The 15,502-nt window shown below is 37.0% G+C and overlaps 1 protein-coding gene across 10 annotated transcripts in view; it reads right to left on the bottom strand.

Annotated features, from left to right (window-relative positions):
- DICER1 (dicer 1, ribonuclease III) overlaps nucleotides 1-15,502 on the bottom strand; it is a 65,562-nt gene that overhangs the window by 38,398 nt on the left and 11,662 nt on the right. For 8 of the 10 annotated variants that reach the window (XM_085317501.1, XM_085317497.1, XM_085317504.1 and 5 more), the window contains 4 exons: nucleotides 9,015-9,080; nucleotides 8,044-8,144; nucleotides 1,833-2,025; nucleotides 43-205 (listed from right to left, as the gene is read on the bottom strand). In XM_085317501.1, coding sequence (XP_085173627.1) covers nucleotides 43-205; nucleotides 1,833-1,976 — 307 coding nt within the window. In that variant the 5' untranslated portion in view covers nucleotides 1,977-2,025; nucleotides 8,044-8,144; nucleotides 9,015-9,080. Of the gene's footprint in view, nucleotides 1-42; nucleotides 206-1,832; nucleotides 2,026-8,043; nucleotides 8,145-9,014; nucleotides 9,081-10,258; nucleotides 10,276-15,293; nucleotides 15,431-15,502 lie in introns of those variants that run through there. The other 2 variants (XM_085317499.1, XM_085317503.1) reach the window with 2 other exon arrangements.

The raw sequence follows: 15,502 nt of genomic DNA, 5'->3' as shown, positions 1-15,502 counted from the left end.
TATGTCAATGTGTTTGGGAACTTGGTATGTTTTTGCTCTTACCGGAGTTGACCAAGAACACGGTTCTTTTTCCATTTTTGTTGAAATCTCCCCTGATCTGATAGGACAGCTCTTTAGTGAGTAGTACTGCAATAAAAGTCTTCCCTGAGCCAGTGTTTAAACAGACTATTGTATTATGATCCAAAGCTGCTTCAAGCAGTTCAACCTAGGTTTAACAACAACAATGTCAATACTTGCCACAGTACAGTAAAATACCTGACAAGAAAATAACCAGGGAAATAGTACATGAACTCCAGACAAGTCAGTAGTACCTACAGAGATCCTTCTAGTGCCATAGAATGAACACTGCTCTTTCATAAGAACATATTATCACATTTAAAAATACTAATACACACTATATAGYCTAGCTTCTAAAATCAAATTCTCCTAGTATCAGAATTTGCTGCTATTTTAAATAACTTTCTAACTATATCTTTTTAGTAGATAATGTTGCTACACAAGTTGTCTGGAAAAACAGTATCTACAGATTTTAAATCTAATTGTATATATCATCTCAGTAAAATAAATAAGTGTATTAGTACAAAGTAATCTGACCTTTTTTTGGTAGTACTGACCAAATGCTACCTTTTAGGCACCTCTACAGGACACAGAGAACTGAAATTATAGAACTTAAACAGCGCAAAAAACAGACGGGCCTACCAGCTACTAAGGCCTGCCTGCTACAAAGCTGNAAAAAAAAAAAAAAAAAAAAAAAAAAAAAAAAAAAAAAAAAAAAAAAAAAAAAAACTTGGTCTGTACGAGACAAAGTCAGAGAGGGAAGGATAGATTATGATTATACTTATACAATCTACAGACACAAAGTAAAGTTTACTACAAGAACATTTTGCAGTGAGCAATAACCTAAATTACGTTCAGTTCAATAGAGCAGACTGAGAAAACAGAATGGTGGATATTAATGCAAGTTTAATGCAGCCAAGCTAAGGAAAGACAAGACAAAATTAACTCCCACTAAGTAGAGCTGTAAGAGAGACTTGCCTAGACTGCATGCAAACTGCACTTCTTTGGTTGTTCTGGTTCTCTCTTCTCCCTACGTTAAGCAGAYTGCTGTTGCTGCAAAGTTGTGCAAGACCTGATCCAGCACTCCTACCTACACTGTGCTCACTAGCCAGGGGACAGAACTGTGACAGGAGCTCCAGGGCCAAAATTGCTCCTTGGAAGCAGCTACTAGCTAACAGTTATGGGAGACAAGAGTAGCCATCCTGCCTCCTGCTTTTAAGCCTATGAGTTGAGTGTTCTGCGGTCCAAATTCATTTACAGTAGTTCAGGTACATTTTCAGCATGCACTACTAGAAAAGGGCAAAAATTTATACTACATTAACATCCACACAGCTTCAATATGGATATCTTTTTGACTCATACTAAGGCAAAGTGTGATGAAAAAATTTAAACCAGAATAAAGCACTAGTTAGTCAAACACTGGATAAGACACATTTGAAAATAAATACAACTTTTCAAATATAAAGAAACTGTTTGAAGGCATGCATTCATAGAAATGAATACAAGTCATTGCTCCCTAGGCCCTCCATTATAGATGATTTGTTTCTTTGAGAAAAAACATAATTTGGTTTGAAGCACGTTGTGTTTCCTGTTGATCAGGGATAAGTCAGCACTACTATACATCTAAACACTGAAGTAGGAAGACTACAGTGGACAGTACTTCATAAATATTACACCTAAGCGTGAAAACTATCTTCTGTAGATAAATTTCTATTAAGTTTATGTATTTATGTTTTTTAAAAATATAATTAGCATATTAGTATTATTATTAGTACCTGATATTTTCTTGGCGTGTATATGTTATCATGAATTGCTTCTTGTTGCCATGGTAGTCCAAAAAACGGACCCATTGGGGAGGAAGCAGGGGTCATGAGCTGCAGTCCTGCCATGCTGAGGGATTGCAAAGCAGGGCTCTTCATTCATTCATCCAGTGTTTCTATCATTGCATTTTTGTTCCAGCACAGCTTACTACAACAAGAAAAAGAAATAGTATTAGACACAGTCATGATGTAATAAGCTTTCTTCTCAACGTATAAGAAAAGTACATAACTTTACTTGATTTTGCTTCCTGCAGGTGCTAAATCTTGTCTTGTCTTCTGTAGTATAGGTCCTWTTTGATATACACTTATCTGTTTCATGTGAAAAAGTGCCCACGAAGGGTCAAATAAATTCAAAAGGAACCGCAATTTACAGAGTAAAGTTCATTCTCTGCCTTTGAATTTACTCATGCACACTTCAAAATAAAGTTCTAACTATATTCTGGTAGAATCATGTTTATTTTGAATATTAAAAAAAATAGCTGTTTTAGCTTTACTTTAGGAAATAAAAAAAAAATGATTTTTAAAGAGCACAGGTATAAATAAGTCATTTTCCATTTTTATTTTCCAAGTAAGAAGTTCCTAAGGCCTGTCAAAGCTTTAAACACATTTACACACAAACAACAAAGGAATAGGGACTTTAGTCTGAGGTAAAAGAAAAGGAACTACACAGAACTTTGATATTTTTAAATCAGAGTCCAATAATAATCATCTGTTTAATGAACTGGTTGAAGTACTATCAGTATCACCAGCAATTATTTATAAAAACTAGTGGAAAACAGGTTACTAGCCAGGTTAACTTCTAATTTCCAGAAAGATATTCTAACTGATAAACATTTTATACATACCTGGAAACTAGAAATTAAAGTGACTGACTACCCATTCTCCACTATTTGGTTAATTGAGAGGATTATCCCCACAGCAGTGGTATCTTTCTCCATTAGCACCCTCCCTGATTTTGATACAGATGATCATGACCAAGTCTTGGCCAGACATACAACTAATTCCCAGCTGGGCAGCCAAGGGAACCTAAAGAAAACAGCTAACTCACAACCCTGGTTTCTGATTTCCCTAAACCTAGCCATGCTTCCTATAGGCAGGTGTCTCRTCTTTCTTTCCCCAGACTTAGAATTTGTGTAGGTGGCTCCTGTCTCCAGTGGTATTAGAGATGAGTTCTTTCTATGAGATCTGATGCCACAAATCTCTTAGATACARAACTTCTTTATACACAGAATCATCTTTCTGCTCTGCTCTTAGTAACACCTCAGCTGCAGTGGCGAAGTATGGACTGGAACAGAAAAGGACCAAAACAGACACAGTCACAATGTAGCTAAAACACACAGCCCTAGAAAATGTTACCTTTTAAGGGGGAGAGGGAAGGAAGGGGACTGAGGGGAGGGAGAAGTAAAACCAAAGAGGAACAGCTTATTCTAGAGAGGAAAAGACAAAGGAATTGAAACAATATTAACAGAACATATTAATACTTGCAAAACAAACTGAGAATTTGAGCTCCAAGTTCAGTTGAGCTAAATGAATTAATGTTCCAGTAAATGAACAGGCTGGACTTGAATTACAGCCAGAAAGGGTTAACTCAAATGAGAAGGAAGAAAATATTAATAATAATAATWAAAATTTCCAATTTGAGGAAAATTATCCACAGGAAAACATTTCCTACTAAGGCTATGAAGTCTCCTTCATTAGAAGCTTTCAAGAACGTTTGATATCCATCAGGAATGGCCAAGGTATACTCAGTTCTCCCCTTTTCTCAGAATGGTTGAGGTTGGAAGGGACCTCTGGAGATCATCTAGTCCAACCCTCCTGCTCAAGCAGGGTCASCTAGAACACGTTGCACAGGATTGCATCCAGGTGGGTTTTGARTATCTCCAGAGAAGGAGACTCCACGACCTCTATGGGTAACCTGYTCCAGAGCTCTGTCACACTGACAGGGAAGAAGTTCTTCCTCTTATGCAGATGAAACCTTCATGTGTTTCAGCTTGTGCCCATTGCTTCTTGTCCTGTCACTTGGCACCACTGAAGAGTCCAGCCTCATCCCCTTGACACTCTCCCTTAAGGTATTTSTAGACACTGATAAGATCCCCTCTCAGTCTGCTCTTCTCCAGSCTGAAGAGGCCCAGCCTCTTCTTGCAACCTTTCCTCACAAGAGAGATGCTCCAGCCCTCTAATCATCTTTGTAGTCYTMCRCTGGACTCTCTCCAGTAGCTCCATGTCTCTCTYGTCCTGGGGAGCCCAGAACTGGATACAGTACTCGAGATGAGAACTCCCCAGGGCTGAGTAGAGGGGCAGGATCACCTCCCTCGACCTGCTGGCAACACTCTTCCTAACACACCCCAGGACACCATTGGCCTTCCTGGCCACGAGGGCACATTGCTGGCTCATGGTCAATCTGTCATCCACCAGCACTCCCAGGTCCTTCTCTGCAGAGCTGCTCTCCAGAAGGTCGGCCCCCATCCTGTACTGGTTAAATGGGGTTATTCCTCCCCAGCTGCAGGACTTGCCCTTGTTGAACCTCATGCGGTTCCTCTCTGCCCAGCTTTCCAGCCTGTCTCTCTGAATGGCAGTACAGCCTTCTGGTGYATCAGCCACTCCTCCTAGTTCGGTATCATCAGCAAACTTGCTGTGGAGGTACTCTGTCCCTTCATCCAGGTCATCGATGAAGAAGTTGAACAGGATGGGACCCAGTACCGAGCCCTAGGGAACTCCACTAGACACAGACCTCCAACTAGACTCTGCTCCACTGAGCACAACCCTCTGAGCTCTGCCTTCAGCCAGTTCTCAATCCACCTCACTGTCCACTCACCCAGCCCACACTTCCTGAGTTTACCTATGACCATGTTATGGGAGAYTGACTTCAGCAAGGCTAGACAAGGTAAACAACATCCATTGCTCTCCCCTCATCTATCCAGTCCATCATTCCATCATAGAAGGTTCTCAGGCTGGTTAAGCGTGATTTCCCCTTTGTGAATCCATGCTGACTACTCCTGATCACCTTCTTTTCCTCCTCAAGCTTAGAGATGACATTCAGGATGAGCGATTCCATCATCTTTCCAGGGATAGAGGTGAGGCTGACTGGCCTGTAGTTTCCTGGGTCCTCCTTGCCCWTTTTGAAGRTTAGGGTGACAGTGACACTGGCWTTCTTCCAGTCCTCAGGCACCTCCCCTGGTCTCCATGACCTTTCAAAGATGGTGGAGAGCAKCTTAGGAATAACATCCACCACCTCCCTCAGCACTCATAGGTGCATCCCAGTGGGTTCCATGGGTTTGTGGGCATCAGGCATGCCTAAACAATCTCTGACCTGATCCTCCTCGACCAAGGAAAAGTCTTCCTTTCTCCAGAYTTTCTCTTGCCARGGTCAGGGATTCTTGAGGGCTGCCTTTAGCAGTAAAGGYTGAAGCAAAGAAGGTATTCAGTAACTCTGCCTTCTCTGTATCCTTTGTCACCAGGGCATCCACTCTATTCAGCAGCCAACCCACTTTTTCCCTAGTCCTCCTTTTGCTACTGATGTATTTGAAGAAGCCTTTCTTGTTGTCCTTGACATCCCTTCCCAGATTTAATTCCAAATGGGCCTCAGCCTTCCTTGTCACATYCCCACATACCCTGACAAYGTTCCTATATTCCTCCCAAGTGGCCTGTCTGTTTTTCCACATTCTGTGTAATTTCTTCTGTCTGAGTTTTGCCAGGCACTCCTTGCTTATCCATGCAGGTCTCCTGCCCCCTTTGCTAGAAAGGGAGATGGACAAGGTAAGATCCAGGGGATTTCAGGGAGATGGACTAGATAAGATCTGAAGATACACCTCAGCAATATTTTCTACAATACAAATACAGTACATCAAACCTGAGAATCCCTTCTAACACTACTTTTTTCTTTTTTAAAATCACATAACACTCTAGTCAAAGGGACATTTCGAAAAGTTAATTTTCTCAAAATTCCCAAACACTCTATACATTCATTTTAACAATATATAAATATATATTTTATCAATGAATATACCTCAAATCAAAAAGAAGAAATGTATTAACTTGCCCATGGTTTCAAAGTTAAACATTCGTTAGGAATACACAATGAAAAGCTAAAGAGCATCCTATATCTTCTATTATGCTATTCTAACAACAGGAAGGAAGTTTTATGATGGTGTAACAGGAAAAAAGCCTGAAATTGAGGCAAATATGAAACAACGTCTAGYAGAAAGCATTAACTACTGAAGGCTGTAAGAAAAAACTGCTGCATGTGATTACAAATGCATCAGTCCTAATCTAAAAAAAAAAAAAAAAAGTTTAAATTCCTTTTTGTACCAAGACAGATTTTTCTTCTATTTACCATAAGGTTTGACTAGCATAACATTGTAGCCATATTGCATAGCCATATTTCTAAATTAAACACTTCCTGGAGCCATGATTCAACACTGATCTACACTATACCTTAACTAATATTAAACCATTATGGGAAGCTCTGGCATAAGTGATCAATTCTCCACCTCAAGTCCATCTTGTAAAACAAACAGGAAGCTACACATTGAATTACATGATCTCACCTTTTAAAGACTCTTGTAGAAGTAATGTAGCAGGCAACGAGAGAAAGCTTTACCTTTTTAAAAAAGCAGGAGGGAATACAGGAGTCCCCAGAGGACCATATGGTCCTCATGTTCCCTTTCAAAGATCCCATCAAAAATAGTATTTCTTTAGCAAAAGAACTATGCTAATACTGCTGAAATCCAACAGAAAATTTTAATTTGAATTTCAGAGAAACTATCAGGTTTAGAAGAGAAGATTCTTGAAAGAAAACATGTATTCAAGGGGGGACAGGGAGAGGGGAGGGCAAAAAACATAAATGCCTGAATATTCAAGGTACTTGGGTACATTTCCACAGGATGTACTAAAGAATGTTCTTGACTGTTTTTTCCCATCTGATTTTTTTTAGTTGCTTTTGAATGAATCTCCAAACTCTTCCTAATCTTACAAGTGCTTCTCATTTACTTTTTTAGTCCTGTAACCTATACCACYGTTTCAGCACGAGTCTTTTAGAGAATCTAAACAGACAGATCAATATGATATTTTGCATTCATAACAGGTAAAGCAACAGCAGGTATAGTCACCATATGGTGGTTCACACAAAAAGAAAGAAGTCCACCTCCTTAAACCATCAATGTTACTTTCTGCTGTACTGAAGTTTCCTAGTCCTGACCTTTATTTGTATTGGAGGTATGTAAGATCTGACACGATCAATGTCAAAGTTCTTACAGAACTAAGCTGGAATAATGAAGTAATTACACCATTTTAAGTCTCTATTTCAATAGCAAGGAAAAATACCAAGTTCTTTCAATAAAAGAAAAGTAGCACAGGACCATCTAGAAATTAAAAAAAAAAATCTGCTTGAATAGGTTTTAAATTGAAAACATTTGAGTTGTAAGTACTTACATTCTGAATCTGTGGACAGAAATCAACTGAACCCTGAAACTAGCTAAAAGAGGAGCAGAAAAAGGCTGGAAAGCTGTCTTGCTAAGTCACCACGAGTAACAAAGATATCTGCTAAGATGTTCTATCTTTATCTGCTGCATTATTTTGGACCTGCTGATGTCAAATTTGGAGCGGGAAAAGGGCTTGTTTTATTTATCAAACACAGGAAACAATTCTTGYGTAAACTATTAGACTAGACCACTGAAGCCGAGCAAAGCAGCACAGTGCCAAACCGTATCCTATAAAAATTAATTTTTCAGTATTTTAATGTCCAGAAACCTTGAGAACTTAAGAACAAAGTGCATGATTTGATGCTCTTTAACATGCACATTCAGGCAGACAGTGAACTGCAAACGTAGCTTGAAACTAACTTTTTGTTTTACCATTTAAAGAAATAATTCAGAAGGGCATAACAGAGGAAATGAACAGTCAGCAACACTCAATAGCAGCTTTTTCCAGTTTACAGTAATTTTGAAACTGGTGTAGATTTTCCCATCACAGGACAACACTAAAGTTGAAGCTATTTTCGTTATTCTTTCCAACTAAATCAAGTTTGGTATCTCAAACCTCAAACACACACGCTATTTTACCTTAAGCTCCCAAACAYAGACCTAAAGATGTTTTATATATAAAATAGGAGACTACAGTGAAGTAAAAAACAAGAAAAAATCTGCCATACTACAAAGCATGAACTTACCATTTTAATTTCTGCAACTTGTATGTTTATGCTTCCCGAATTGCATTTTGACATCATGGTATCAGCTTGTAGATTAATCACATAATTTGCAAGCTTTGGCTCTTAAAGAAAATAAAAACAAAAAAACCACACATCAATACCACCAATATGAATGCTAAAAATGAACTGCTAAAGGAGAACTACATTATGAGGGTTATTTGTGGAAATTCAATTGCTTATAAGCATTTCAGTTGTCTCAAAGTCTTGCTTTGGTCTCACTTCAGACAGCAAATTTTTCAGGTCTATCCTGAATAAGAATTATTTGAGTATAGTAGAAATAAAAAGAATGATTTAAAGAGCTGACATTTGGTAGTTTAAAAACGTAAGGAAAAGATACTTCCCTAAAACCTGAACAATAGCTCTATTGTCTATACAGATCTACTATGTTCTGTATAATTGCAATATTCTTCCACGCACACACGCATTTTTGTTTCACTTTTTAAACGTTGGTTTAAATCTTGCATTCATCTTTTTGTGGCTTCAAATTTAAAATATCTTAGATGTAACTCATGAAACGTTTATTGCTTTTTCAGAAGTACCTTAATAGATATATATCTTAAAATTAAAAATATTGTGCAGTTAATAAGATGATGATTTGCGTAAAATAYATATTTAGCTACACTAGTAAAACTAGAAGAGATAGTCATTTATGACATAGACTTTCACACAAACATATTAGAAACTTTTTTGTGTTTCAAGGTTTGTAGAGTATCTAAGGAGAGCTGTAATATCTTCTCAAAAATCTAAGCAACAAAATTTATACAATATATTTGTCTAAGTATGAGCTTTCCCAGACCTAAAGAGATTCTGAAATCATCAATACTGAAAAGTTAAATGCAAAACGAATCTTGATGAAAATTTCTACTCCAATCAGTTCCATACAGTCAACAAGACAGACACTCCCAAGATTACTTCAGTATGTTCATTTTTACCTCAAATGCTGATGCTGAGCTTTTCCAGAGTTTCCAATCCTGTAATTTTGTTTCACCCTAGGTAACCTAAAAGGCAATATAAAAAGAAAGCATTTTAATATGAACTGCCATAAAAACCAGTTGTGCCATGTGGTAGTCTGCTTTCTTGCATTTTAATATTTAGCTCTGTAGCAACAGCACATGGTCCTTCAAAATCTAATCATCATATGTCCTTTTTTGGCTAAGGATACAGACAGTGAATGTYGGAAAGATCAGCCTTAAGTGTTCTGGAGATATTTGCATATTTTTTATTTTATCTGTTAAAGTAATTGATAGCTGAGTCCTGCTAGCTTTTACCCCTTTCTTCTCCTGTGCTCCCCCACATGCACATACCKAGAACAGTGATGAAATCTTAAAGGAACTTAAGATTCAACACATCTGAAAAGCTTAAAGAACACGATTTGAGGCAGTAGAACAAACAYAATTATTGTTTTATTTTACAAGAAAAAAAATAAGGAGTGCAGCGTACGAAAATTAGTACTATGCTCATGAATCAAACAGGATTAAATCAATTTCATCATCAGGATTTTTTTAAATCCGTGTTTGTATCATAAACACATCCTTTTAGCCCAAATACTTTTTCTGCACAATATACTGCAAATCACTAGTAACATACAGGGAGTAGCATTTACATTTAATATATCACATTCCTGTTATGTCTAGGTTATTCATTTATTTGCAATCTCTAAAACAGGAATCAGAAAATAAATTCTATCAAATCAGAATATAGCCTAACAGAAAATTGTTGCATCTGTTGCAGAAATACACCTGCAGAAATATACCTTACTTTACAAAAAAAAAACATAAAAGGGACAATCTAGATAGAGCATTTAGTTACCCTACCACATAACAAATATGAGGGGGGGGGGGTGCAGGGAAGAAGACTCAACTCTTTGTCAGTAAAGCTAATGACACACATTACTTGATATATCATCAAGTTTACTTTATYCCATAAGCGCAGATGATAAACAAAAAGCAATCAAATCAGCAGGTAAGATCTGGGAGAACCAAAACAGTATGTAATTCTCCACCAACCCCAACAATTTCCTTTGGCATGTCAAAGCAGTAAAAGAGAAAAATCTCAGCTYTAACTGACTGGCACACATGAATTACAGTAGACCCTTTTAATGCCAAAGCTAACATATAACCAGACAGGCCACATTCCAGAGATGCAGTCAAGTTCTAGTACAAAACAGCAAGCTTACATCACATTAGCATCTAAATGGTGTTGGTGTGCCCACTTAGACAAAAGCYTGTTGCAAGAGCCAGCCGATCCTTCCTGGGTGCAGGCCAAAGGCATGTGCAGCTTGCCAATGATCCCCGTCAAACACCACACACAGTTAAGGCTTACCAGGGCAAACAACAAAACCAACCTCCCCAGTATTTAACAACTTCAAAATTGGACTGGAGTTCGGTAAGATTTTTAACTACATCAGAAAAAATCCCTTTTTACTGTACAGTGATTGAGGACTTTGACTCCTATCTCCCTATTTGCTTTCTTTTAACAAGCTGACTCTTCCTCCTCCCCCAATGACTCTTACATTGCTAAGAACAGAAGGCATTCTAGAATAAGTCTAATTTAACAATACTAATTGAAATCTTTACTTAAAGAGAGAACATAGGAGTTTGAAAATAATTTTGCAGTCATTTGGAGTGTCTAACTAGACAYACTGCAAACACATCATACACTCAAAGTAAAAAGCAGTAACACACAAAATCAGATCCTATAAAGATGTCAAAGTTCCAGCCAAACTCTTCAAGTACCTTGGCTATTTGAAACATACACATTTAGTAATGTAAAAAACAAGTAGCCAACTGTATCAAGCCAGCTAGAAAATTTTTGATTTATTTTCTTAGTGTAGTCTAAGTCAGTATTTTAAAATAATCATGTTTATGTGATATCTGCCACAATTAACTAAAAAAGATTGTCAGGAAAAAGGATAACTCATTTTAGAATAGTAGGAGATAGAAATAAGAGACCTACTCACATACTGTAAGCAACAGTACACTAAAATACAAATCTGTGCTGCTGGTTGCTCTACATCCTCTACAATTTGAAGTTAAACCATTATTCCCTCCATCTAAACCACTATTAATAAATTGTTAACAATTTGCAAAAGGAAGTTCCTTTCTTTCAAGGAGATCTGTGCAATTAGTCTCTTAAGCTCAAAACACTGCTATGATGAAGTGACTTATCTTCACGCAAATATAGAAGAATTCCAGCATGAATCAAAATTCTCTAAGACCAGAAGATGCAAGGTAAAAACTACCATTAGGATTTGAAGAAAAGGTCCTTCTTGGCTCGCATCTTGTCTCTAATAACAGCTGGTAACTGATGTCAAGAGAGACGGGCAGGGAGAGGAAGGGGAAAAAATGTTATAATATAAACAGAAGTCATCCTTTTCTTTACACCAGCAACCTTAAATTTTGATTTTGTTATTGTTGTTTTTATGGTATAGACAATAAAGCTAGTCAGAAACAACATTACAAACGCCTTACTGCCTCAGGTTAATTCCAAAACAAAACCTTCTTAGAATCCTAGAAATTAAGCCTTCTCCCATGAAAGTGAGCAAAATAAACAAAAAAATCCACACACCCAGGATACAGCTTTTTATATAAAAAGAGCCTGAGCTATATGAGCTATAAGAGCACTAAAACACAATAAGTTTAGTAGTTATCAGAATATTCATATTTGCATTCCAAGCAACACTTAGTTCACTTCTGTCATGTAGCTGCTTATCAAGAGCACAACTTATCCCTTCTTTTTCTGTGTGGTGTTTGGGAAAGTGAGGATTAAGTTTATATATAATATACTTATTATATCAGCATGACAAAAAGTGATTGATACTCATAGATAATGTGTTCTGTTATCATTTGTTCCTTACTTTGGAAGGAATTAGTCACTTGCAATGATTTAGTTTAAAGGTTACATTCAAGCCTTTCAGGCACCTAACTCTTCGGACATAAAGGCAATTAGGCAGACATCAGGGGATGGATTTCTCTTTTCCTCAATCCAGAGGCAAGTTGTTTGGCAAGTACAGCTCCAAAGCACCGATTATTCTTGCTTCTGACAAGCAACAGCAGCAACTACCCTCTYAAAATATCTTCATATGGGGATTTCAATCCCTTTATTTGCATAAACGTAAATCCAGTTGCTTCTCCTTGTTAGTTGTTTCACACAGCAAAAACCTAAGCTCCCCAAACCATAGGTGTTTGATAATTGTGTTCTCTCTCTGCTAAAGCAATCAAAGTTACTATAGAGTTCTACAATGCAAGAGGTCTGCTTTGAAAATACTCATTTTACACTGCAAGAACTGCAAATATTTAAGTCACTCTAGAATTTTCACCAACCGTCAATGAGAATTCAAGTCTCCTTAGTGGGCCTTAATATTAATTCATTACCTAAAAAAACCCTGTAAAAATRGTAGGTTTCATTTTCCAAGAAGAATCCATCTTTATTAATACTGCAAACTGTAGCCAACATAATGAAACACTTAAAAATATGGCAGTATTATGTACTGATTAGCTCATTATTTACTTTAATTACACTTCGGGCATTGTAGATTTAAAATCAGTGTTCCTTTAAAAAAAGGCGCAAAAAAGAAAAAATCCCTCACCCACCCTAGAAATRTTTCTCATCAATTACACTACACATGTCTACATATGTGCTTCCCCCGCCAACAACTTGTGGGCATATTACTAGTATTTTAGCCCAAATATCTGGCTGACTAACCTGYCACAATAAATTTAGAATTTTTGTGTCGAGCCATTTCTTGGCTGTCACACCTGTGACAGTTGACTCCTCAGAGAAGTACAGTGCACATTTTGCAACATTAACAGAACTAACACTAAAAACTTGGTATACAATGAAGCACTTTACATAGAAAATTCAAAACATCTGGAATCTATTTATTAAAATAGAAAGTATTAATACTACATTACTGTGAGTCAAACCAGAAATAACTGCAATATTTTTGAAGACATAGGCTTGAACATCCTACTAGAATGTTAGGTCTTAGCCCAGAAACAGCTACTTAGATCACACATAGTTAATCGAACAAAACAACCACTGGAAAAGGTTACAGCATTTTACAGATCGTTATTTCTCCCCATGTAGAGACACATATTTATACACATGCACTCTTTTACATCTTTACAATTAAGCATAAACTATAAATCACAAATTGAAAATATTAGACTAGTATAAAAAATATCAGACTTCCTAAGCTGTCTGATTTCCTATGCCTCCCCTACAAACAGTAAGAAGTAGAAGGATATGTATGGTCATAWATCATTAGGAGGAATGACTCTAAGCAAGCACACGAAGTCCCAACAAATACTTCTTTCCACATCTTCAGTTATTTGGCCAGATCTTTTTTTGAGAGTTGCCAACTTATATTCTCTCAAAGTTTTTCAGTAAGTTGCAATGAATTATTTTTGGCTATTTTAATGCATCAATATTCACACTTCAATACTAAACATTCAAATACGTTTATTTTATTGGACATCAGGGGTTCAAAGATAGTCAGAAGCCTTTAACATTACCTTACAACACTATGTAGCTAGAAGTTTTCTGTAATACTTTCATATCACAAGTTATTTGACTGTTTTCTTCACAAGATAACTGACTTGATCCCAAAATTGATCTTCAGCTATTTTAAAGAATTTATTTGGGGAACAGCTGGTGAGAGGGAAAGCCGAAACCCTCATGTGATTTCTTTAAATGTCCTGATTTTCCTGATCTGCCGAGTAATTTACTCCGATCAGCCACCATAAGAGGATCCTAATTAAAAAAGTAAAAATAACTWATTTAGCAAATTTAGCAGCTCTTAGGAAAGCCCAAACATCATCTACTTGTACAAACTCCCCTTTTTACTGAAGAAAAACACCTCTGTAGGTGCCTCAAATGGTGGTCTGAAATCAATATTTATGCTCCTACACCAATGACTGACAAAACAAGTGAGAAAAACCTACAAAATACACCTGGAATGATTTCTCCCCTATTTAAGCTTTTTCTGCTATCTGCTTTCAATTCTTTTCACACTCTGATCAACTATGAAAGACGACAATAGGCCAAATAGAAACATCACATCAGAAGAACTATAAAATGTCCCATTCAATAAAGATCCTCAAACTCCAACAATTACTTTAGTGCCAAACTCCTAAAACTTTACAACTAAGCAGCAATACACTTTCAACACCACCCACGCCCCCACCAGAAGAAGGAGAAAAAAAAAATCCTGAGTCAACCCTTGGTCAATCTTCCACAGTAGCAGAATTAATGCCAAGTGAATAGTTTTTAACTTCATATATTGAATAACAGGTACCTTTGACAGATCCTTCTGGTGGAATATGTATCAGTAAGTATTTTTGGCTAGTACAAGTCTACACTGCAGTTAAGAATCACTTTTACTCCACAGCACAGTCTGCTGCAGCATATTCATATTAGTCTAGTTTTTCAAACAAGCTGGACACATCATGTGGTACACTCATACTGTGTGGCTGAACAAGGAAGCATCCAAGMTGCTGTTCTTTGTTTAATGAAAAAAGTTGCAAAAACTGAAATCCAATTGTAAGTGTTTTGTTACTACCTACACTCACCATTTCAAAAATGGGGAATATATTTCTACCCTTTACTTTTCAGAAYTGGACTGAAGGCTATTTTTGCATATGAGAAAAAAACATAACCCAGCTATAGAAAGGACAGAGTGGTTCAGACATTAGGGATACTGCGTTTTACTGCGTTTTACTGAATACCACATCACTCCTTTAGTGAATACTGAAGTAGGTTCGAATGAAAGATAATGGAATTTTGCTACAAAATTCAACTTTTTCAATATTGTTAGAATTTGTTCTGTATCTTTGGCTATTCACAGCCGAAAAATAATGTTCTGAGAGTAAAATGGGCCCTCTRTATGAAGCAATTGAGGGTTTCCGACACTATCTTGGGTTCTGGAAACAATATAATCAAATTAAAAYAGTACTGTACCTGTGAATTAACAGTGCTGCCATGTACAACTCAATTAATATACATCTGTAATACTTTCATTTCCACAACTAGCTTGGATAACCAGCACAGGGGAAAAATAGTTGCAGTGATTCCCTCTCTTCTCAACTGACTGAATTATAAGACTATACTTTAGCATTGCAAAGTGTGATCGTATTGACAGGGCAAAAGATAAAGATGCTAGTTTCATTAGAGCTTTTTTCTAGAGCATATTATTCTAGGTTTCATATTACCTGAAATTACCAGCTCCACAGCGCTGCTTACCAAAGAACGATAGTTCTTTGTGATGTCTGACAATTGCATCAGCAGAGCCTGGACTATCTTCCCTTTCTACTGTTGTCCTAAGCTTCTATTCTGGATATATTAGGGCCTGTAACATGAAGTAATAGGTTACCAATTACTTTCGCTGCACAAATCCCAGTGATGAAAAAGAGAAGCTAGG

The sequence above is a fragment of the Rhea americana genome, unplaced genomic scaffold (assembly GCF_003343005.1).
Source record: "Rhea americana isolate MKP2758 unplaced genomic scaffold, rheAme1 scaffold_5, whole genome shotgun sequence".
In the NCBI taxonomy this organism is placed as follows: Eukaryota; Metazoa; Chordata; class Aves; order Rheiformes; family Rheidae; genus Rhea; species Rhea americana.
This window is presented reverse-complemented; position numbering and strand designations above follow the sequence as displayed.